The sequence below is a fragment of the Acipenser ruthenus genome, chromosome 19 (assembly GCF_902713425.1).
Source record: "Acipenser ruthenus chromosome 19, fAciRut3.2 maternal haplotype, whole genome shotgun sequence".
Taxonomy (NCBI): domain Eukaryota; kingdom Metazoa; phylum Chordata; class Actinopteri; order Acipenseriformes; family Acipenseridae; genus Acipenser; species Acipenser ruthenus.
In genome coordinates, this window is record NC_081207.1 from 7344937 (window position 1) to 7370249 (window position 25313).

Below are 25313 nucleotides of genomic sequence, written 5' to 3' on the forward strand. Positions count from 1 at the left end.
TTGTAACAATTGTAAGTCGCCCTGGATAAGGGCGTCTGCTAAGAAATAAATAATAATAATAACAATGTAGTATACCATCATTTTGCGAGTGGAGAATTAAGAGGTACAAAAAAACAAAAAAAACAAATTCAGATTGAGAGGATTAAAAGGTAGCTCCATTTATAACAATACAGGGTGAGATCTTCAGTTACAATTAATGCTATCCTGCCAACACTGAGTAAACCTTGAAGACAAATATGCAGTAAACTAGGTTTAATGGCATAAAGCATAATAATCAAACATAAACTTGATCGTGCTTCACTTTACTGTGGCACTCTACCATGTATTCTGTAATCTATAAAAGACGCACCTCTCTGCTGAAAGTCAGTTTCAGTCACAAAAGGCAAGACAGAAGATCTTCTAGCAGGCTTTCGGTTCTGTATGCAAAGATTGCTCAAATTGTTCTCAAGGCACATTGGAAAACAGACTTTTTCACTCCCAACTTCCCTGGAGGAATTAGAAGTGTTAATTATTGAAGAATGGTCACAGGTCATTTATACACCTAGTGCTGGCTACCTTTGGTGCCTATTGTCTGTGGAAGGTGTTTCTGATTAGTTTATTACACTGTATGCACTGCTTTTAATCTGACCGCCGACAGGCACCGATTTGACTAGTCCCTGGTTAAATATCACTACATCATACTTATCAAAATGCCAGAGGCTGATTTTAAACCCTGTGAGAACTGCTTCTATGGCTTATTTCAGAAAATAATGTAATCTATCCGAGTGATATTGAAATAGAATTGAGTGGCAATGAAGACCTGATATGTTTTGATGCTAAACAATCAATCATATGGTTACTTAGAGATTTTTTTTTAAAACAGTATTTTCATTTGAAGTCTATTAACATTAAATTAACTTTGAAATGCAATAAACAAACCTGCAATGGTTAACCAATTCTATAGGATAGATATGCGCTAAAAATCACCTTAATACACAACTGCATCTTTAACTTTTAATACATATAGCGTGATGAATGTAGTTTCAGTTTTAAACACCCACTATGCATGCTTACATGGTACTAGATTTTTCAAGGATGCAAGGCTTTAGACTGTTTAACCTCAAATATTCTACAAATCAGGTAATGCTCTGCAGAATGAATACATCTCTGAGCACTGAACTTCCACAGAAGATCTATCTAAAATTGAAAACAGTGTAGAATGGCTTACCTGTGCCCTATGGTATAAAATCAGTAGAGTTTTCCAAGGAGAGATTCTGTTGTGGCTCCATTCTAGGCAGGGTGCTATCCAGTGTGTGTGCGTATATAATCTGTGCAAACGTGTGCCAGTCAAGTCAGAAGTAGATTGGACTTTATTTCCCCTCCCCTTTTTCTGCTATGGTTTTCATTCTCTGTGACGTACACTTACTGTTCAGAAATAGAAATGACCCCCGTTTTTGTTTCGAAAAAATTGAATGAAAAATACTTTTTTTTTATACCAAACCCCCCTCAAGACCTCTTTCAGCAGCTTCATCTGTATCATCACTAGTCTCCCTCTCTTTCACTGTGCTTACTTAGCCTGCTTCCGTGCATTACAGCTGCCTGAGAATTGAAGGCTTAACTGAATGTTTATGAGCCCACGCGAAATTAGCTTGTCAAAGTGAACAGGAGGTAATGGGGTTTGAAAAAAAGAAAGCTGCAGCTCATATCGAACAGCATATTTGAAGTAGAGCTTACAAAGCTTTTAAAATCCATTTTCTTTCTTCAAATTACCCTGATCAGTGTCATTACAGGGTAGCTTTTGTTGATCATCTTTTGGTTCTTTGCTTGTGTTTTAAACATTATTTTGGAATATATAATATAAAGTTTCTTCAATGACAACACTACATAAGGAAAGCTGCTGCTGCTACCTGGTACTGCACCTCATTAAATCTCCAGCTGCAATCAGGCCATGTAATCTACAGCAAAGGTAACAATATGCATACAGCACTTTACCTATAGTGTTGTAAATACTGTATTTACAAATCACAAATTAACAGCAGAGTCTGAAGAATAGGGGAGACTGGGGACAGTTGTAACATTTTCTACCTTTCTCTCCATTACGCACAGATGATTTGAGATAGTTTGACCAGACTTTGATACAAACAACTTACATCTGTCCTCTACCAATCCCCATAGTTACCCTGTTTTAAGAGCTGATATACACATGGCAAGAGTGCTTGAAATGTAAGTCGTCTGATGTTACAATTGACCCCATTGCCAGGGTCAGTTGTAATAATTAATAAACAACACCACATTTAATTTAACTCAAGAATTTAAGGTTTTATTGATTAAGATCAATATTCACATGAAGCAAATGTGGTGGTTGTCCTACTTTTAAAACTTTAACATCCCTAAAATTATAGGCCTTATCAAGCAAGAATATGTCACTCTGAGTCACAATTGTGATATATGAACATTTTGTTTCCTTCAGTGCAAGATTCATGTGCCAAAATATAGTTCAGCCAATGGTGTATGGGGTCAATTGTAACACATGTTAAAACTGGCCCCAACCCAGACAGCTATTACTAAACCTCATGTTCCAGCAAGAAATAACAAAACTAAGAGCAATTGTGTCGATTATAAGTACAGAGATCAGGGATGAGAATACTAAAAGCCTGGATCCATAAACTGGATAACACAGGTATATATCACAAATAGAAAATTGGGGAAAAAATTTACTCTAAGTCAAAAATCAATTTTTGTAGATAAAATCTCAGGGCTTTGGCACAGACAGCTCCTCTTCCACAGGCAGTCAGAGACCTGAACTGAGCATGTGTCGAGTGAGTGATGGCACCCTAGCTTGCTTCTGATTGGAGAAATTCAAGGTGTTACAACCGTCCCGTGTTACAACAGTCCCCGGTCTCCCCCTACGACCAACTTATATTAGTTGCTAATACAACCTATAGTGTTTTAAATATTTACAAATCACAAATTAACATAAACTATGAAGAATCTGACAGTATATATATATATATATATATATATATATATATATATATATATATATATATATATATATATATATTTTTTTAGTAATCTTTGGCTGCTGTTACCTGGGCAAATTGCACTGTTTTGAATTATGCCGCTTTGCTATGCAGATGCAGAGCTTAATCCTAAGAAAAGCAATTCACAAAATTTGACCGCTTAAATTAGGTTTAAAATATGCTTTTTTTTCCATATGTATATAAAAAGAATGACAGTTCATGAAGTCTTGTGGGTTTTTCACCGATTAGGAAGGAAACAATCTACACCTCCAGTATTTCATCAATGTTCATGGTGTATCTTCTACATACAATGTACTCTGCAGGAATATTGTTATAAACAGCAGCAAATTATTGTATGCTTTGAAACACATTTAAGAAATGTTGTTTGCAATCTCCAGTGAAGACCAATTTGTAACTGCTATTCATATACATTTGTTCTACCCTTCAGTGGATTCGAGGAGTGGCTAGAACAGCATTTGAAACGCTCACCATTACAATGAAGGAATTGAACCTAGATTTCTCTTGCTAGGAACACATGCTATCCTGTGGTCATCATAACAAACTTGGCTTCATGTTCCACTAAACTTTAGCTAACGTTAATGGCTCAGTTGCTTTTTTATGGTAATGAAACATGTGAACCAGCATCTTATCAAGGCTGATAATTACCTGACCGTTGCAGTAAATGAACTGACCTTCACAATAATCTGTTCCATAGATGGAGCTCAACCTATACATTCATTACATAAAATATCTAACAGAGCTAGCCTGAACTTGGCATTTGCTTCTTTTACACACAATCATTTGTCAACTCCGATAACATTGTCGCTACCCAATGTTTTTGCTTGTAAACTATAAACTGTATATTTGATATATTTAAAAAATAAACCAAGTTCTCCATTTTATCTCGCTTTTTAATATATTCATTATTTGATCATTAAAACAGTGCAGTTATCCACCTACAATGTATATTTAGTTAAATGATCGATTTTAAAAAGATTTCACGAAATTCCTGAATATTGTGTCCCACTGTTAACTGACACCACCTGGTGGTGGTTTTGAAAAACAGGCTCCATTCCTGCTGTTTGTGGGTGAAAAATACACGACATACAAAAACATAGAATAAAACCTTTTGATAATTTATTGACAAATTGTAGTTGTATTGATATATCATTTCTTTAAGATATGGGTCATTCTACAGTTACAAGCAAACTCATTCTTGTGTCATTTACATCTAAAACCTTCTGGACTGCTAACAGAGTGTGAACTGGGACTTTCTTAAAGACAGCCTTGCATTGTCAAGCACAGTCCACAATCAGTGAATTGAGAGTAAGATATATCTTTAGTTGGGGCCCACACCAAACATAACAGTGTTTTCCAGTCAAAAGAAGCTCCCCAGAACACTTTTAGCCATTCGTCTAGGCTTGCAACGCTTTCCTGGTACAGGTCAATACTTAAAACACCAGCAGCAGTTCTGTCAGCCTTCCGGACCCAACTGATTATCCGATGAAGGTGGGGGAGGATCTGAAGATCCCTGGAATGTTTGCCACATGTGATGCAGTGTGTTGAATTGCATGGCTCAGTATAGTGCCAGCTATATCAGGAAGCAGAAATTGAAATAAATAACTCCACAACACTCTCATGTGCAGCCCTTTCTGCCTATTAAAATCATGGTGGATTACACACGGATAGTACAGAGAATGAATGCCCCTCCCTAAAATCCCCTCATTCGAAGTACGTCATGGGTGGGTGGCTGGCTAGAGTTGAAGGAGGGAGTGGAGCGGGGGCAGGGGGTGGCTTGCCTTGCGCGTTCTTTGTAGAATGCCTTGTTAGAATGCCTGACAATAAAATAAATAAAACTCCAAGCTGCGTGATTGTCCAGGCGAGAAATCGATCCATCCCAAGTCAGTAAAGTCAACCTCAAGGCTAGTTCATAGAAAGGGGTTTCTGCCAGGGGCCCCAGGTTGCTGCGGGGCCATGGGTAGCAGGGGCTGAGGCAGGTTGCTGGGGATGTCTAGGAGACACGCCGGAGGAGCGAAGGCGGGTGCTCCTGAGGCTGGTGGCTGGGTGAGGGAGGAGGGCAGGCTCATGGCCGCGGGCAGGCTGCTCAGCGGCAGGGGCAGGGAGGTGCTGTAGGACAGGGAGCCAGGCTGAGGGGAGCCCGATGGAGTACGCATCTGATTGAGGGTGAGGCGAGGCTGCTCGCAGTGGAAGGGGTTAGTGGGAGAGGGGGTGCTCAGACCTGGAGATGGGAGACAGATACAAAATCACTGAAAAAATAGCAACGTTAATCTAAAGAAAATTGTACTGAGTTTGCCCTGTACTTTAATAGCAAACAATATTATGGCGGTATAAGATATTACTTTTGTAGTAAATCAAACATTGACCTAGCTACCTATGCCACATACTCATATCGTTACAGGTAAAAAGACCCAACATAGTTTTGTGCTACATAGAATGTGAGTTTCAGGTAGGATCTTGTTGCCTACAACACAGGGAATTAAGTTATAGTAGTGTAGCAATTAAATAAACTCCACCAGTCAAAGAAAAAAAAAATGAGCAGCACAACAAACTTTTGTATATTACTAGTCGTGCTGGGGGTAAAAACAAGTCTTTTTCATATTTGAATATTCAGAATTTGATGAAATTTAAATTGGCTGGAAAATAGAAGTGTAATTCATACAATACTAAAAACACAACTTGTGCTTGAATGCTGCATGCAGCACTACATCAATTTGGTAGCCTTCACTTACCCCCTGTGATAAACCTGCTGTGCTGCTCTCTGTGCACCCCATTAGTCTCTGGAGTGTAGCAGGGCTTGCCCATTTCCTGCGCTCTGCCCTGAGGCCTTCCTGACAGGAAGGGGTTTTTGCTCACGGGCGCCCCGGCAGGGATGAGGGAGTCCAAGTTGACGAGCGAGGCCGCACTGGGGTCCAGGAAGGACTCGGGAGTTCTGCAGTTCCTGAGGCTGGACTCTGCCAGCGAGTCTCCCAGCCGCTTCAGGTCCAATGTGTCCGGGCTGGATGTTCCATTAATCTGGGTGCTGGGGAACAGCTCACCAAACAGGTCCAGCTCTGTGGGGAATAAAGGAGAACACAGAAGAAGCAAGTGAACAAATATTTCCTGATAACTGCCTGGTTAAGAAAGCATCCCTTCTGTCAAAAGGCCCCTGCAAGCTCTCGGATTTGGGTTCAATCTTTCTGCGGTGTTGAGAGTTAAGGTAAGCAGCTCTCCATTACCATTCTCCAAAGAGAACATCATTCAGTGGCAGCCCTGGTCATTTTCTATTGCAAAGCTGGCAATGAGAGAGAATAGGCTGTCCCCAATGTGTGAAGCTCACCTGTGGAGGAAGGAGCATGGGCCCTGTTGAGCGCTCTAGCTTCCTCCTCACCGGGCTCAGACAGCTCTACAAAAGGGTCAAACGCAGGGCCACCTTAAAGACAAAAGGGGGGTTAAAATCAGCGGGATTCTCTTTTTGCTTGCTATCAGAATTACCTCATTATTTGCAATGCAACACTGAGTTTGAGGTTCAGAACTGAAACACTCAAGTTTACTTTTTGCAGACCTTCACAGACTAAAGACCAGATGACCTAGCCCCCATCTGGAACTCAAGTTCCAGCTACATGTTCATTATTACCAGGTAAGGGTCCAAAATAGCAACTCAATACATTGTGTAAGCCACTCCACTAAAGGTGACCGCCATAAAATACTGTGTCCGATTAGCTCAATACCTGCAGTGTGATCCCAGGGGTCATTGGGAGTGGGGCTGAGGGCACTGGCCGGAGTCTCCCAGGGGTCAGCATGGGGGTGGCCGGAGCCCCAGGGTTTGGAGGGCCAGGGCGGTGATGGGGCGCTGGACACTGCTGTCGCCAGGTCCGACCAGCTGCCTGTAGCCGGAGTGCCTGGTCTCGCGCCTGAAGGGAGAACAATAGCAATCAGGAACGCAGTCCACTGATCAAAACCAATTATGACACTTAATCACAAGACAAGGAGTTTCTTGAAATTTGCCAAATGAAACGCTGGGATATTTAATCAGAGTGACAAAATGTCATGGTATTGCTGCCGACCGCCTACAGGAAGACACTAATTTACAAGGCTGTTCCTCGTTGGGCTGGTTTAACAAGTATATTGGTTTAGCAAGAGCCAGCAGTATTATGAAAAGGAAGAACAAAATAAATGTATGTGATGTCCAGGCGCTTCCACTAAACATCCATCACCAGGGATAATAACTGCAGGTCTGCAACATCTAGAATAATGGCTTGGCGTGGTACTCGAACAATTACCAACAGAAAATCTGCTACCTTAAAACAGATGAGCAGTAGGATTATGTAGTGGGTGAGGCTCAAACTACCTGCAACAACTCCTCTGACCACCAGAGGGCAACCTCCCCACACATACTATACAAATTCAGGTTTTGTTTTGTTTTGTTTTGTTTTTTGACAGAAGTAGACATTTTCTCATTCAGATTTGTGCGAGACACTTGTCCTCAGCTGTGATTACTGGGTCATTTTTAAATTCTACTAAAGGCAGCATCCGTCTCACAGATGACAGCTGTTGGGAGACCGCAAGAAAATTCAATTTCAAAACCACAGAAATATTTGAAAACATTCAGAACGATTATTACATTTACAGCACAGGAACATCATGTGGTTTATTCGTGACAAAAGTAATGACTGACCAATATGTCTGGATCAGCTCCCACTTATAGAAGCACTGAACTCTTAGTAATCCAAAACCCATCAAACACTGTGTCAAAAACCAGTCACACAGAATAATCTACAAAACAATTCAGTACTGCATGACCGCTTTTGTGTGACTCATAGTTGACTGCATGTGAAGCAAGTAGTGATTTACTCCTTGCCCATTGCTCACTGAAGCAATGCAAGTGCATTGTATAAATCCCACGCCAACTCCAGTATCGTGACCAGAGCAAATTGGCTGAGGTTTACTGCCATGCAATGATACATTCATCTGCCCTCTACTGGTAAGAAAGAAACAAGTACACACCATCTTACATTTCCAGCCTTGAGAATATAAACTGATATAAAATATACAATATGTATAAAAGAGTGAAAATAAACAATTTATGGTTGATACCGTTTAATGCATCTACCTTGCGCTAACTTTTAAAAATATCTAAGTTGTTTAAATTAGAGATTAAATGGACATCTCAGACTTAACTCAAATGAATGGCAAACTCAGTACCCTGTCTTGGCCTTACCGACAGTGTCCCAGGGGTCAGAAGCAGGCAGAGCTGGGGGTGAGGGGCTGGTCTGGGGTTCAGCCCAGGGGTTGTTGCCATCAGTCGCAGCGATATCCCACGGGTCTCCAGCAGGGGGTGCTGAAGACACTGGGCCGAAAATGTCCACCAGGTCGAGCAGGGCAGACTGTATGGAGAGAGATTCAGGAAATCTTACACAGTACTGTCACACCTGCCAATTAATTTATAGAATGTATACACAGGCTGTTCAATCTAACCTGAACCACACATGAAGGTGAGCAGCAAGCCTGAGCTCAGGGCGTATCATTACATTTTTATATACAGCACTATCAAAAAGACTGACAGTACACAATTAAACAAGAGAGATGGTGTGTCTATTTAAAGTCTTTTGGGACAAATGAGTGCTTATGACTCTCCACTCCTGGCCTGGTGAATTACCTCTCCCTGTGGAGTAGTATCCTCACTCTCCAGCCGGCTCTCCTCTAAGGCCTTCTGCAGCAGAGAGTGATCGCCTTGCCTTGAGCGCTGGTCCTGCGACAGGGAAAGCGACACCGTGACTGTTCAGAGAGTTTACTGTATGGAGAGAACACACACACACACACACACACACACACACACACCTATACTGTAGAAGGATGGGTGCCGCACAAGCGAGAACTGACAGTCTCTCAGACCCCAGCACAAAGACAGCCTCTCATCTGGCTCCATCTGTGGAAGGTTTCATTCATTTGTTAATTTAGCTCTTGAAAAAGCTGCAAGACTAATAGGGGTACTCTCACTGGGGGATGGGGAAGGAAATATACATTTTTTTTGGTTTAGTATTTTAATGGAATGAACAACATCACGCTATTTCTAACCAAAATCTAACAAAAAAAAAAAAAACACATCTTGGCAGCCCTGCCATGAAGAACACAGAGAAAAACAAATGAAACAAAAAGAAAGCGAGTGAAGAGTCTTGTTTGATTGGGATTTTGTTAGTACCGTTAGTCACTGCAGACACAGAGAAATCTCCAAGGTGCCATTTTATAGTATTCAGTCACTGCCAACAGAAAAGAAAAACAGCAGCTAGACTAGACAGGGTGCTCCATTACAACCATGAGCAAGCTGACAGACTACGTCCACACTGCCAGCTCTGAACACACTGCCCTGCACACAGTTCTGCATTTTCTGTGCTTTACTGGATAATTCACAGGGAGGTAGGTTAATGGAGGTAAAGCATCAGAAGGATACATAGATTGTGTTTTGAAAACTTCCTGATGCATATCCACTGTCTTGTATAACTATGGCTTTCGTTGATATAGCTAAAACAAACCTGAATCCCTTTTATAACCAAAGAGTGGCACCTACACTTAATTCTTCTGAATCTATCAGGTCTTCAGAATATCAATGTTCAGTTCACTTCGAGAGATTGGCAGTTTTGGATAAAAGTTTGTAACTTTGCCAAATAAAGCGAACAGAAATACAGTTCCCCCTCGTCGAGACAAACTCTTATAAACTGACACCCCAACAAAGCCACGGACAGGGCTGTACCCCTCGAACCACCACAGTCTCTTTTTGAGGTTACCTGGTGTTAAAAAGGGAACAGCCCCTATATAAAAATACATACATAAACCCTCTTAAGTGTACACATGAATGATCATGAATGATACAGGATTGATTTGCTGAGCTGCTGCATATCTGTCCCCATTTTCAAGGTCTGGGGAAGTAAAACTGCTGACGCAGCAAGGATAGGAGATCAGATAGCTTTACCTTTAATGATAAGTCTGGAAAGAAATGACTTACTAAGACAAAGAAACACCCATCAGCATCATCACAAACTCTGGAATTGCATCTAAATCTGAGAGTTATTTTGTTTATACAAAGCAGATCAGTGGGATAAAGAAGGAAGGTCAATAGATGCACCGGACTAATGAAGCAAGCTAGCTGGTGATGGTGTTTGCACCATCCATCAAGCAGTCTTTAAAGACACAGGGGGAAGGAAGAAGCGATGTGTGAGTTTTCTAAGCCCAAATTCCTACAAGGCAGAAGGAGGAGGAGCTGGTTAGTTAGTGTTAGCTTTTCGAAACCTGTGCTTCTGGGAGACATGCATGGCCAGTGAAGGGGGGGGTACCTTCAACCCTCTAAAATGAAGGGGAGAGTACTGTTGAGCACCCCTTATTTCTAAACCTCCACCAGGCTTATACGCTACCTTCTCGTGCTGCTCCTTACTGAGGCTCAGAGCAATCTGCAGCTCGGTGTCTTCATCGATTTCAACTGCCGTTGAGGGGGGTTGCCACTGTGGCTACAAAGCATTAGAAATGGGGTGTGGTTAGTGCCTATAGCAGAAGGCAGGGCTCACTCACTTGTTGTCCTCAATGTGGAGGAGGAGCCACTCTAGCATCACCCACTTCAGAATGTGTCTGATTCTGCCCACCTACAGCATCACCGGCTTTCTCGTGGATAGGAATACATTTAAATAACCATGACCTCAACATGACCTTCCTGAGTGTTTTTTTTTGTTTGTTTTTTCTAAAAAAAAAAAAAAAAAAAAACGCCAAGCTGGCACACTGTCAATAAAAACGTACTGGAGGTCAGGACAAAAAAAAAAAAAATCAATATCCTGAAGCCGACTGTGAAATGAATTTGTGCAGCTTCCAATTGGTTCACTGAAATGTTACAATCGTAATTTACTTTACATATCAGCAGCCTCAAGCAATGTTTTCCCCAGACTGTCAATTCTGCAGTTCAAAAAATGTGCACGGAATTTATCAGCAACTGAGCGTGGAGTTAATAATGATCTGTGCAAATCAAGAAATTAGATGTTTATGTTGACCAAGTTCAGTGGGCTGAAATCACTCATACACGCTCTGCTTTCGGGACAGTACCTAGTAGAGTACATGACATGGGGCTCTTTGTTTTGTGCTGCAGTTACAGCATCTGTTGTATTCAAAGCGAGACAAAAAGGTTTGCTTTGTCAGGGTTTCTTAAAAAGGGGACAATCAGTGCTCCAGAGAAAAGGATGGTTCCCTGGGTTATAGCGTGCGCTCTAGCTGCAGCCTACACTTGTAAGTGTTCTTGCATTTTAGAAACTGAAGAATGGAAGACGAGGCATTGGGGGAGATCCAGCTGTGCAGTTACAGGACATGGCACCCTGGACAAAGCCCCTCTGCATTCCCAATTCTGTCTGCCCTTGCAAAAAAAAAAAAAATGCATTCAGGACTGTGGGTTCAATGTAATTATTTCACTGTTGCATAACTCTACACAGCCCTCTGGAGCAATTTGGCCATCTGCAGGCAATGTTGTAAAATGACCACCACCACTGTCATGGCATCTGAATGGCTCTGACTTATGCTTCAAGGGCAGACCACGTGCACAGTTACAGTATGCATCTTGATTGAGAACGGTTGCTGATCTAGATGCTGCAGTTGAAGACATCATTGAATCGGACCTTCTGCCTGGTGGAAATGTACAGCATTTCATCAATCGACAATGAGATTCCCATTGCTACTTTGCCTGTCGGCGAAGTTTCCCAAACAATTGACTGAGCATTTAACATTGATATAAACAAAACAGTTACCTTTCTATGCATTTTAAGACTGAATAAGACTTAAAAAGGTGTGCTAACCATGGTTTAGTGCTTATTCGCATTAACAACATAATCACTGCCCTCCATTTTTACTTGTGTTGAACATCTTCTGTTAAATTTGGGATATGCTGATATTTGAATTTTGACACTAGATGATATGTTGATGTCATTTTTTGTTAGATATTCACTTCCTGGTGTTGTGTTTCAAACACACACCAATAGTCTAGATGAAATCAGACCCTGTGACCAACAGTCAGTTTACCAGGACGCAGCACTTGACATTGCATTTGAAATATTTGCATATCCTGAATTAATTATTGAATAATCCAGGATGTCATAATAAAAGAGAGCCAGAGATAATGTTAATAAAGTTAATCTCAGGTAAGGATTGGCTACTACTCCTTTCATTTAAATAAATAAATGACTAAGATTTGTGACCAATGAAACAGAACAAGTAAGCCTTGGGTTCAAACCGGGGCTTGTCTTTCCTCTCAGTAGCAAAACATTTTCATTCCTGTCAAGACCCATTCCTACCTGTTTCTAGTCCATCCAGTTAAGAAATGAATACCTAAAAATGGATTCTTCCCAGAAAAAATGTCAATGATTATTTCATGCAAAACTTATTTTCATCGAATTCGTTTTTTCCTCTGATCAATGTGCTTGGTTTCACAGTAGACAGGCTACTGTACAGCAGTCTTGAAAATACTTTAATTGTTAACCTCCTGCATGAGGAAGTTTGACACATTTTGACTTGATAAATCATGTACCGGTATGAGAAATTAAACAATCATCGTTAAAGGTTTGTCAAACTCCAGTACATCTTATGTGGACAGATGTAATCCTGTGGACAGCACATATGGCTCAATTCAAAATAAAATGTTAATACAGCTTGTGCAATGTGTCTCTTATTAGAGACATCACGTCGCACAGTTTGAGCAGACAGACCTATACAGCTTTGATTCATGGTCCTTAAATCCAAACTACATGAGATGACAGCAAGAGACACCTTACACACAACGTTTTAACTTACAGCTGTACAACACTAAAGCTCTCATGTAAACCATCAAATCAATTGATCAGCCACGATATAAATAGGAATGCAAGTTTAAAAATACTTTTGCTTGAAACCAACAGTATTATCTAATATTATGCAGGTGGAACTTCAGGCAATGATTTCTCAGTTAGCTTTACAAGGACATCTTGTAAGTTTTCATTTGGTTTTGCTTTCAAAGGATCCAAACCAGGCAGGTGCAGCACTATCCTGGTTTTCATAAACATGATTGGATTCTGTGACCGAATCACTGGTAACCAATGTTCTGCCAAATGTATCTTCAAATTAAAGTAAAAAACTAGAGGGCAGCACCGTGGTTGCTAGGCTACCTTTTCACACTCCTCTCGGCTCATGGCCAACGCCAGCTGCAGCTGTAGCTCCTCCTCCCCACTGGTCTGGGGGCGGGCTTGCTCCAGGTCAGAGTTCAAATGGGGCGAAGAGGACGAGGCTACCAGAAACAAAACAAATACAAAAATGAGTAAAGAAATAAATAAATGATATCCTAGACAACAAATTCCTATACAACTGAACTACAAATTTGCGAAAACTGCCTATATTCTTCTTATAAATCTGCCACGCACTTAAGCAGCAATACCAGACATTCAGAGAATTACAAGTTTGGACAGCTCTTTTAATAAAAAATAAATAAAAGAATGTAAAATATTTGGATTGTAGATTTTTCTTTCATTGCTCTACTTTTAGGGGTGATACTTTTAGCTTATGGTAACGAGGTCTAATGCAGGCAACTAAGAATTCGATTTTTAGCCAATCAGCTGATATTGAGTATTATTTGATTCAGCAGAAAATAAAACCTTTTTGCCGCTTAAATGTCAAGGGCTCCCAAATACCTAATTTCCCTCTTCAATCGGTGCATGTGTGTTTATATCAAGAACATGGACTGCTCACAGGAAAATGAATTCTCAAATGAATATGTAGCCAGGATTATTAAAAAGAGTAACAACTTTAACATCTACTTCCTAACCTCTTACTAGAATTAGCAGCAGCACTTATCAGACTGAAATGATGGCATGCTGCCACCAAAGATAGATACAGCTAGAATATTTAATTTAGGTCACTTCAACCCAGGAGAGACCTTCACTTTCAGTATGAGTAATGGCAAAGAAGAAATTCAGCAATCATTCCCAAGCAACTGGAGTTAGTGGGACGACACTGGTAAACACAAACCATTCAAAAAAAGTCAAAGTCATTTCAAGATTTGAAGGTCACTTTTACATTTTCACACCTTTTTCAGAGCTTTTTGCTACAGCAGTGCTCGCTGAAGGCTTTGGAGAATGTTGCAAATAGACACACAGGAATTGTAGTTCTAAATACCAGTAAGTCGAGCAGGATTTTTGGACTGTTTGGTACACTTGATTCCACTGTCACGCACAATTTCAAAGCCTGCTTCAATTAAACATTCATGTAATCGATTAATGGCCCTGGTGCTCTACTTGGAGCCTCACCCCTCTATATATTATATTACTGGGACATGCTTGTCTTCAGTTGTATTGGGAGGCTTCTGTGAAAAGCCTACACTTCTTTGCTTCTTGCTTTTGAATGATAAGGTTCTCAATACATCAATTACTGTTGATTATTACCTGTCAGGTACTCAATTAGGAAACTGTTTGCCAATTGTACCTCCAATATCTGATTCCAGTAGTGTTGGGGAAGAGGGGGGTGATCAGTGAATTTGGGTGATTTTTCTCTTTTCCAAGCACAGCTTTTCAACCCCCAATAGAATAGGTGTGTCTCTTATAGGAAGTCATTGACTTACTTTTTCTTTAAAATCTCTAGGATGCTTGCAGGTTGCCAACTCTGGACAGCGGAGCCAGGTCTGAAGGACTTAATGCTAACCTTCCGAGTCAGTAAATCCGTCCATAACAGAGCTTCCATCAGCCCCTATCAGTTCCACAGTGCTGCCTCACAATAGTCATGGGGATGGAATACAGGCTGGCATCATTCGATCGTTTCAGCAAAACTGCAGCCATCTGGACAAAGTGGCTGGCTGGGCCCTGGGCCATCGACACGCACAGCACCTATTTGTGTACGATTCAAAGGAGCTTCTGCTTTTTATCAGTTTAAAATATTGTAGGGGGTTAAACTATAAGTAACGCTGGTCAAAGCTGCAATAAGGACCCCCTGTAAAGGAGGGCCAACTGTCTAAAGCAACGATGAATCCCTGTTTGTGTGTGTCTGCACAGTTACAAAAGTAATTCTGGCTTTGTTTAGAACAAAAGACTGTAAACGTTCGTCTTTAAGCAAGACACAGAAATGGCCAGCATGGTATTGAAAAAACAATTAATTCTCAATACAATGACACTGTCAGTAACTCTCAGTTTCAAATTGGACTTACAGTATCAAGTCAGTTAGGTCTATATTAGTGCATAACTCCCTATGTAGCATATAACGTTAGTGTTAAAATGCAGTAGGTTGCAGTACTAAAATCAATGCTAACTTTGTACTGCCATTAAATTGCTTGTAGGAGATGGACTTCATACAGGCATATTCATTCGAAATTAAAATCGCTCAGAAAAAATGGTGAAGTGAAGTGCAGTGCGGTGCATTGGTACATTTTCTACAAAGAAATGCATTTTGTTAGCAATGAAGGATAAAAGGTAAAACCTCTGTAGCAGTCAAGTTGTTTTAGAATGTTAATGTTAATGTTTTTTTTTTTTTAAATGCAGGTGAAAAATCTGGGGAAATAATTCTCAATTTTCCCAGACGGACAGAAAAGTAGCTCCCTTGTTTCCACTGTGAATTTTAACAATTTTCTAAGTGACCATGGATAGCAATATTATCTGAAAATAATCACTAAAAAGAGGTGTTACTGTACCATGTATCTTCACACTAATGTTGCAATATTTATTGTAAATTGTTTACATCAGCTGCACTGTTTATTCAAGGGTGGCGCTTATTCGAGGGTGGTATTTACTGGTAGTAGTACGGTTTTCTATGGCGGCGACCTTTGTCCAATATGGTAAATCTGTTCCCTGTTTATTTATTTCTTGTTGAGTGGGGTGTTTATTCAAGAGTGGCATCTATTTCACATCTGGTAACCGAGTGCAGCGTTTATTCAAGGGCGACATTATTTGAGGATATCTCAAAAAGGTTAGGCACGAAAAGGTCAACTTCCCACCTGAATCCAGCACAGCATTCCCACTTTAATTCAAGGTCTTTATTCCTTTAAATACTGAAGCCATTAAAACGCTGTCAGGCAGGCACACCAAGATTAAATCTGCTGGAAGCTGGGAAACTGGAAACCATTCCGGGTAGAGATTTGTTTTTCTCTAGAATTGCTCCTATTGTGGTGCAACATGAGCTGGCTTCCACAGAGCTAAATTCACACTTTGGTAAGAAGTCCCAAAGCACAAACTGTATGCAGCACACTGTAGTCCACGCATAAGACACGATCACTGTCATTTTAGTTCTTTAGATGGAAAAGTGTGACATATTTACAGGCATGCTTGGTACTTCATAACCTTTGTGACTATATGATATAAATATAATTTCACAAGGGTAATGTATTCAAGAAAATGTCATGCCAAGTTAATTATTGAATCGTAATAGAAACCTAATTATGGCCTGGAGGCTTTAAAAATTATGCAGCCCTGTCCTGCATAGCATACAACCACACAGTCTGTCGTTAGGAATGGGAACGATGCAACCCTGAAGACAGTCCTATGATCGAACTGAAGGGCCTCTCTCTTATTCAGGGGAGCTATAAAAAGACATGAAAGCAGTGCTGACAGTTTGGCTTTGGAGAGACGGTATGCTAATCCATTCAACATTACTCAAATCAGGCGAGACAGTGGTTTAGCTGGGCTCTGATACTAGGATTTTATCAGAGCCCAGCCCTACGCTTTAACGATGAACAGCACACTGCGTCCCATTCAAAAGCTATAAATAGATCAATGAGAAATGCAGATAACAGTTGGGAGGGAGCGAGAGAGCATGCTAGTTTATCCAGGAAATCCAAAACGTGAGGGCTGGTGGGTATGGTGCACACAGTTAGCTGCTGGGACTGGAACGTGCAATCTCTCCCCCGCCAAGTCCTCAGCAATACAAGTTTTCTTGCCAGACAAAAGAACCAACCGTGGTCAGAACACAAGGGAGGAAACAGTTCAGCATGTTTTTTTTTCCCTGCCAAATTTCTAAATCCTGGCCACAGCAAAAGGTCACCTCTTTAAGCACATGGACAGAAGTCCCAAAAGGCCGTTCAATATTTGAAGGTACACAGATTCTACTGCTCTAAGTAAACCATGTTTCTCTTTGGTTTCTCTACTTGGCTTTCAGCAGGCATTATATTGACAGTGGGTGACAGAGCAAAACTAAAATAACAATTATAATTATGTTTATAAATAATCCAATGGCTTGGATCTTACTGATTACAAAAAAAACCTGTCATCTTTAGTAAGCTACTTGATATTTCATCACTAGATGCTAAAAGAATCACACACACAACCCATTTAAATACTGTAGATGCTGATATACTAATCTATAAACAAAATCATGCATGGTTGATTTCTCACATTGCTTGATGCTTCCACTTAAACCCATTTTAAGCCCCAGAATAAAAAAAAAACCCAATAACAAAATAACCAAAATCCCCAAAAATAAATTTAAAATGATACAGTGACTAAGGTGGTTACTATTATAAAGTGAACTCACGATTACCCAGATTTCAGGCAGACACATTGAAGACATTGAGACGTTTGTCATTTGAAGTATATTCTAGTACTTATAAAATGCACCACTATTGAGTGTTTCATAGTTACTGATGGAGTATCCTAGTTATATAAACCATTCCAAAGGTGTGCAGATAATCAGTCCACTGTAACGGTGTATTAGTACTCACAGTTATAAGATGAGGGGGAACCCCGTGACCTCCCGAACTCTTCTCCGTACAGCGAGGACATAGTGGGCTGGCTGGAGCGGCGGCTGGGGTAGCTGACCTGTTGGCTACTGCTGCTGCTGATCCCAGTGGCCACGGCGGACATGCGCTCCTTGGTCTTCAGAGCGTTGGCACGTTCTTGCTTGAGTCTCTCCTCATCTCGCATCAGGGCCACCAGCTGCTTGGCCTTCTCCCGCACGTTGATGCCCTGATCCTTGCCATCGCGGTCTACGAACTGGAAGTCCTTGAGGGTCTGGATGGTGAAGACGTTCTCCTTGCACTGGTGGGCCACCTTGTCGGAGCCAGTCTTGATGAGGTAGTCCAGCAGGGTCAGGGCTTTGTAGACGTGGCGCCAGTTCTTGCCGTGATCGTTGAGCCGCTTCCAGATCATGCCCATGACCTCAGTGAAGGCCACCACGTTGAAGGTCAGGTCACCGATCTCGGACATAAGGGAGCTGGACGGTCCCCAGGGGTCATTGGAGGTGGCCTCCCGCACCTTGATCTCTGCTTCCGAATAGTTGTGGACAATGTTCTTGACCTGCCGTCGCAGGGCCGAGGTGGTCATGCTGCCGGCCGCTGCTGCTTGGACCGAAGAAGCCAAAAAGTTGCGGTTTTTTTTATGTCAGATTTCAATGGGATTTCCCTCCCTTAGGACGTTTTGGGCAGAGGGTGGGGTGCTTTAGATTACAGTCTTTGGTATATTTTAGAAGACGTCCTTAATGGGGGGGGAGGGGGTCTATTATTCCAAATACCTTTAAAAAATAAATGTAAAAAAGCACAACATTAATAGAGTTCACAGCAGGACTAGAGCTATTTCCACTGTGCAGTTTTGCCTAAAGTAACTTTGTATTGACTTTAAATACAATCCAATGGTGCTGGCAGACCATGCACAATTGGAGGCACAGATTTAAATAGTTAAGTGTTATTTTTCTGCGTTAGTGGCTGTAGAGAAAAGCCCATTTTCTATAGCTGGCTGAAATGTCAGTGTTCGACCAAAATTGGTTATACAGGATATTGGTTTTCTGTCCAAATCTTTATTCAGGACAACAGTGACTACAAAACCTGAGAAGCATCATAGTTGCAGTCTAGATTTAATACTCTAGTTAATCTAGATTTAATAGGAGTATGCTTCTTTTCCACCAAGTTGAAGCAAAATCTGTCAGCTCTCAAGCTGTATGTAAAGTAAGATTTAAATATTGTTTGGGAAAAGTTTCAATAAAACAAAGCCTTTCATTTAGTAAAACAAAGACAATTTAACAGGAATGGACCCTGAATCGGTCAGCAGTCAGTCAATAAATGCTTAGTAAAGACCCTTGGAACGTAACATTAACACACACCCGTGGAATGTTTCTGGGGGAAAAAAACAACAGTAAAAAAAAACAAAACAAAAAAATCATTTGTTTAAATAAACCGAAACCCTCTGTAACCAATTGGGAATAATCTCACTCTTCTAACCTATAAATTAATGTTTTAATAGAGGTTGTAAGGACAACAGATATTTAATTTACATATCCTATGAACCACCACAATAGTGTGTAAGCAAATTATTATTTTAACTATGCAGCAAGTTCTGGACTAGCTCCTTGATGTGATGACAGCATGGAGTGACTGGTATTGTGTGATAAAAGGGAATAGGACAATGTTTGGGCACCTTGTATATTATAAAATGCCCAAATACCCCCTTACTTGAATGAAAGCAAATTTTCTTCTGAAAAATATGAGATTAACAATTTATCAAGGAAAGATCCAAACCATTAACCTACACAGACTTAGAAACAAAACAAAAGGTCATAAAACTCCTTTAGTTTGTAGGAAGTCATGGTTTGGTGTTTGTTAAGGGAATCTGTAAAGCAAAAACTAAAAGCACTCATACAAGGAACTACAAGACAACTCTAACAAGCTTTTATTGACGAGGAAATTGGAATTCCCCTGGTAAAAAATTAATGAATGGCATCAAGAACCTATAAGGCACAGCTGGTACCAAGGCCAATGGTGAAGTGTAGGTAAACCCCTTCCAAGTTAGATAAATACGTTGGCAAGAAATGCAACACAGAACAGACCCACAGGCAGGAACTTGAACAATGTGAAAACAAAACAAACATACATCTCTCACAGAGCGAAAAGAAACAGCAGAAAGAGGAACAGAATGTTTTATTTTTTAAAAATACTGTCTGCTATTGTTATTATTACAGGTGTACTACAACGAACACAAAGGTCAGGGGCCCAGCTTTCCAAAGTGTGCCTACCTTGAACATAAATGCATGCTAATTATATTAATACTGCACCAAGAGGAGATCTCTTTGACCAATTGGCAGCTTATTTGGTTTTATTTATTTATTTTTTGACACACAGCAGTGTCACTATCTTCTCTGTGTTTCAACCAGACTCATCAACCTCTTCAGCATGCATGACAGCTGGGACCAGAACTGTTATATAACTGCTTTTTAACTGCTCAACTCGGTCATGGCTAAAAACCTGAAATCTGAATCTGAACATTCTGCAATAAACAAGGTTCCCACTGTTCTAAACCAGAACACGCCACCCGGTAATTGCACAGGGGTGGCTTTTAATGTACTAAAGATCTATTGAATATCACTGTTGTTACTTATAGTCAAATAAAATGGACTGTATTCTAACAATTACACTGAACTGATATACAAACATGGAAACAAAGCCAGACATCTCAACACCTTGACACTGAGGCATAAGGTTTTAAAACCCATTTTCTAACCGTTGAATACCAGAAGCATCTGTAACCTTTTCACTGCCTCTTTAGCGTTGCTTATTTCACTTATAACCCAGGTTTTGTTTTTCACCTGGACTCTGGTATAGTGCAGTTCTCCTCCGCACTCACTGTGCAAACACTTCTCAGGGCCCCACCTAAAAGTGCAAACTCTCCTTGCTGCACACAGGCCTTCCGGTGCCTCCAGGTGCCCGTTTATGACACTGCACCACACCGTGGATATGATCCCACCCTTTCTCTTACAGCACATTTTCTGAAAGAAAAACTTCGGCAGTACCTGGACCTCTGTGCCGGGCTGTAAAAATCTTACATCCAAATAAGCATCTAATGTCTAATTAAATGCATGATGCAGACCTTTTGCATCAAGTTTTCCTGAGGGAGAGGTGAGAGCTGACCTGCTGTACCTCTCACTGGAAAGCTCACAGAGCAGTCTCTTGTGAAAAACCCCTTCCCAGGACTACCCTCGGAAATTACAGCTCCTGTTTTTAACAACACAGTTAATGTTAAAGTGATGACCGTTAATACACACATTTTTCAGCATTTGTCGTCTGCATTGAAAGGTGGCTAGATGGCTTTTTATATTAATACAACAGGACAGAGGAATAAAAAATGTTGCTTTCTGGTACAGTTCAACTGCAATCAGGCTGTGTGACCTACAGAACAGGAAGTAATCAGATACCAAGAAGCATCTACATATCCTGAAAAAAGTGAAGATCTTGATTCAGAAAAAAAGAAGGGAGTGGGGCGATGGTCCTATTATAAGTGACTTTGCAGCAGTTGTTGAAGCACAGTTCACAGTTCACCCCCTAGTCTCTATTAATTAATTAATTAATAGACAGATTAAAAACTCTGGTAACTCAAAAACAGCTCACCTCAGCAAGCAAGTATACAAAACACAACAGAAATATGACACTACAGTATTATCAAAAACACAATACATATCGGACATAATTATTCACTAGCAGACATTCCCAAAGAAACCTTCAGTGAATGACTTCAATGGAACGTACCAATTAAGAAATGCTATACTGTACTGTATGCGCCACAAAAGCATGCAAGCAATGACATCACTTCCTCGAAACAGACTAAGAGAGTTCAAGCAAATACCACAGGAGACTTGCTCTGCACATCAATAATGGAAGTCCAAAGATCTAAAATAAAGGATTCTACAGTAGAAAGTTCTGACAGTTCTATGAAATGTAATGATAACATATTTCCTGACAGTTTGTGCGTGGCAGACACCTCCACCTACCTTTTTTAACATCACCAGGCAGTTTTCAGACGGCGCTGTAACCTCCCACATTTAAAGGAATCCAGCCTAGTTCCACAAGCAATAGCAGCTGAATCTCATATCTCCCAATGCTACCCTATTCAGGGTAATCACACACTCCCTAGATATCTCCAACATCCCATACAAGTTTATTATTCTCCTTTGCAGCAGCTTTGCAGCACAAATTAAGCAGTGCTGTGATTAAATGCCATTTACTTTGGTGCACCCAAACTTGCTAACTAGGCTACCTTAAAGTTGATGGCAATAAAAAGCAAAGCCCAAAGTTTCCAGATGCTTCTAACCACTACAAAGAGCGATTTAAAATAAATATGTAAAGAAATAAACCATTTATAATGACACTACACAGATTCCAAAATAGGTTTTATTGGAAATTGTAAAACTTTAAAACACGTTGGGGCTGATGTAGGGATAGGCGTAGTGCAAACAATTGCGGCTGCAAAATCCAAATTGCCTAACGGCCAGGCAATTATTTTGCACTGCGGTCTATGTAAGCTTAAGAGCAATGCACATTACTCAACATGCACAAATAATGATCCTCAATTATGATAATGAGGGTCACAATAAGCGCCGCCTGTGCATCGGGGTATTTAGCGGCCTTACATCACCCCCTTACTGACTTAATATCTTGGCATTGTTAAATAGAGCAAAATATTTATATTACAGTGTATATTTACTATTATTATTATTATTATTATTATTATTATTATTATTATTATTATTATTATTATTGTTATTAATAGGCAAATATTTCAATCACAAGGCCATCTTACAAGGGAATATGTACCCCAAAATATTGTAATGACCGGTGCCCTTGATGATAAAGCAGAAGGCAGGTGCAATTAATAATCAATTTATTAATCAAAATAACATGGCCCCTGTTCGTGCCAAGATCACACCACAAAAACTATAAAAAGACCCTTCCTTCACCCACTGACCCCCGCTTTCACTTTCTCGAGCTCTCACTTTCACCCCACGTTATTCCCAGGCTTCAGTCTCTCTCAGGCCCAATCTCTCTAGAATTCTGATTGCTCGGTTCCTCCAGACGTTCAGCGCTCAAACCTTTCACTTGAAGTGATTTCTTTAAAGAAATGTTTGAAACCAATCCACTCACCACGTGGCCATGTTGGAAATGATCCATCTCTTTTCATGATTACATGCTCAAAGGGGTGGCCTAAGGCATATGTTCTCTAGGGGGCAATACACTGTCTAGTACGGTAATGACATTGAAAACTGGGGACAGGTTTTCAATGGCTTTTTATTCAAAAATAGAGAAAAACAATTTAAATACTAGTTCAATGATACCACATTCATTTTTAAAAAATAGTGTCATGTTTTAAAATGATGTTATGTTTTGATGAGAAAGTATAAGAGCTGGAAGTGGGGACACTGTACTTGTATAAAAAAAAAACACCCTTAAATGTTAATATTGCATAAAAAACAATTATGCATATTTGCTAAATGTTAATAAAAACACCTAAAGGATTTTTTTGTTTGTTTTTAATAAATACACTTTACTTTGAGGTGGTGACTCAATTTGTCCCATTTCTGCAGAATGACCCTATTACGTTGTCAGTCTGTGTACAATTAAGCCTCAGAAAACGATTGTAAGTATGCTTTATTCAGGCGTTTAGCTAGGGTATTGCAGGCTCATTCAATCCGCATTGTTTGAACATTTTTAGATAGTAGGCGACAGTGTAATAATTACTTTCTCATTTAAATGCATTTAGCACAGTGCGGTACTTTCATTGTTAAAACTAAATCAAACGATATCTTGATAAAATTGTGTGTTTTACTGATGTCAGTATAGCAACAACAGTTCTGCTTAATTACGAAAAACGGCAGCTTTCTTTCTCCCTATGCTAAACATGCTGAATCCAGTTGTCCTTGCTAAAGTCAAGTAGAGCTGGAGGTGGACTGACTGTATGTACAGTATGCGTTTCAGCGTGTACTGTACTTCATTATGGATTTCACTGGATTTAAAAGACCTGGTTTGCGGGATATTTCACGACTGTTTCATTATAAGTAGCTAGGCTTAGAATGTATCAACATGTATAAACAGTAAACGCAACAAATTAAATGTTACAATAATAATAATAGTTAGAAGTGGCCTCCTTATTTCATCAAGTGCTCATTTAGCTTTCAGAACTGTTTAAACTTTCAAATACAATGCGAATGGAGACAAAACACGTCCCATTTTACTATTTCATCAGTGCAGAGACGGTTAATGTTTACAGTGAATACAACCTTTACTGAAAATGTAATTACAACTTAAATATATTGTCCAGTATATGCAACAAAAAGATGTAACCAACTGAAAAAACCGCACTGTACACAACAACATAATCAATATAAGAGGTACCATATCCACAACGAGTCATAATGCGTCTTAATCGTTTTAATATCATCTGAAACTCGTTTTAAAAATGTGTACAAAAAAAGTAAACAGTTATTCTTTTAACCGCATCTGGACTCGTAGCGTGTCCTCAATTGACTCACCTAAGCATTGCTATTCAGCGAGGCTGATCATTCCATTGGCAACTTTATGACCATTATTCCCCCCATTGCAGCCTTTTTTCACCCACAGATCCAGTAAGATGTATGGATATATTATCCATCCACAGGACCTTCAAGTCACAGCTCCAGCCCCGTTTCCAGTTGAATATGTTTTGAACGGTTAAACCGCCACGTTCGCTGCCTGCAAAAAGTTGTCTTTCGTACGTATCACTATACAAACCGAAACATGGATTGGCGCTGCTGAAGAGAGAGAGAGAGAGAGAGAAGGCAGGGAGCGAGCAAAATTCCACACAGCAGTTGCACAGCCAGAGAAAGGAGAGGGAGTGGTGTGCAGGCAAACACGCTACAAACTGGTCCTGCTTGCTTTAACCCATGCTTACCCGAAGCAAAGTGTGTGGAAATTTAAAAATGCTTGCAGTAACAGTACTAGTACTGCACCTGCTTAACTAATGGGGAGGGGGAATAATGGCTCTGGGCGTGTTTTTTATTGAGGTGTCAAGCAGCTGAAAAATGTGGTAAGAGTTACAGTAGTTTATGCAACAGCCAGCAAGCTCAAATGTGTGGTTAATGTAACTCAAGCCACATGGCCATGGTTTGTTTCTTGCCCATCAAGTACATGGATTCAGCAACACTGTGAGCTGTTTTCAATGTTACATTCTGATGCTGGTCTATTACAACAGGCCTTTTAGTCTGGGGAAAAAACATTTCAAAAAGTGTCTAATTTCTGTTTTGCTCAGTCAACAGTTATTGCTCTTTAACCATGACATTTGAACCTCTTGAACCTTTAAATCATTTGTTTCACACAGTGTGAGGTAGTGGCAAGCCAGTTTCTTAAGGGCAAGTTTTATTCTTTGGTTGTTTTGCTTCAGATACAAAAGAAAGGCTTTTAAAAACTGACTGCAGTTTTTCCCATACAGTACAGTAGACCTGCACAGAGGAACAGCAGCTGGATTGTCATGGCCCAGACCCCTAATCAGAAAATTAGGGTTTTAACAGTTCACAGCAGAGACTGCTTGTCAGTGCCAAATGTACCAAGGT

General features: G+C 40.3%; 1 protein-coding gene across 2 annotated transcripts; it reads right to left on the reverse strand.

Annotated features, from left to right (window-relative positions):
• Positions 1-3034: 3034 nt before the first annotated feature.
• On the reverse strand, positions 3035-24653 carry LOC117424028 (epsin-3-like). 2 transcript variants are annotated; one of them, XM_034040041.3, is made up of 10 exons: positions 24258-24653; positions 17692-18479; positions 13166-13284; positions 10409-10501; positions 8659-8751; positions 8221-8386; positions 6731-6913; positions 6340-6432; positions 5753-6073; positions 3035-5241 (listed from the first exon to the last, which is right to left on the reverse strand). In XM_034040041.3, the coding sequence occupies exons 2-10, from the start codon at positions 18290-18292 to the stop codon at positions 4931-4933; spliced, it is 1980 nt and encodes a 659-aa protein (XP_033895932.3). In that variant the 5' UTR covers positions 18293-18479; positions 24258-24653; the 3' UTR covers positions 3035-4930. The 2 variants fall into 2 exon arrangements, with proteins under 2 accessions (XP_033895932.3, XP_033895933.3); XM_034040042.3 differs by lacking the exon at positions 10409-10501.
• Between the last annotated feature and the right edge of the window lie 660 nt (positions 24654-25313).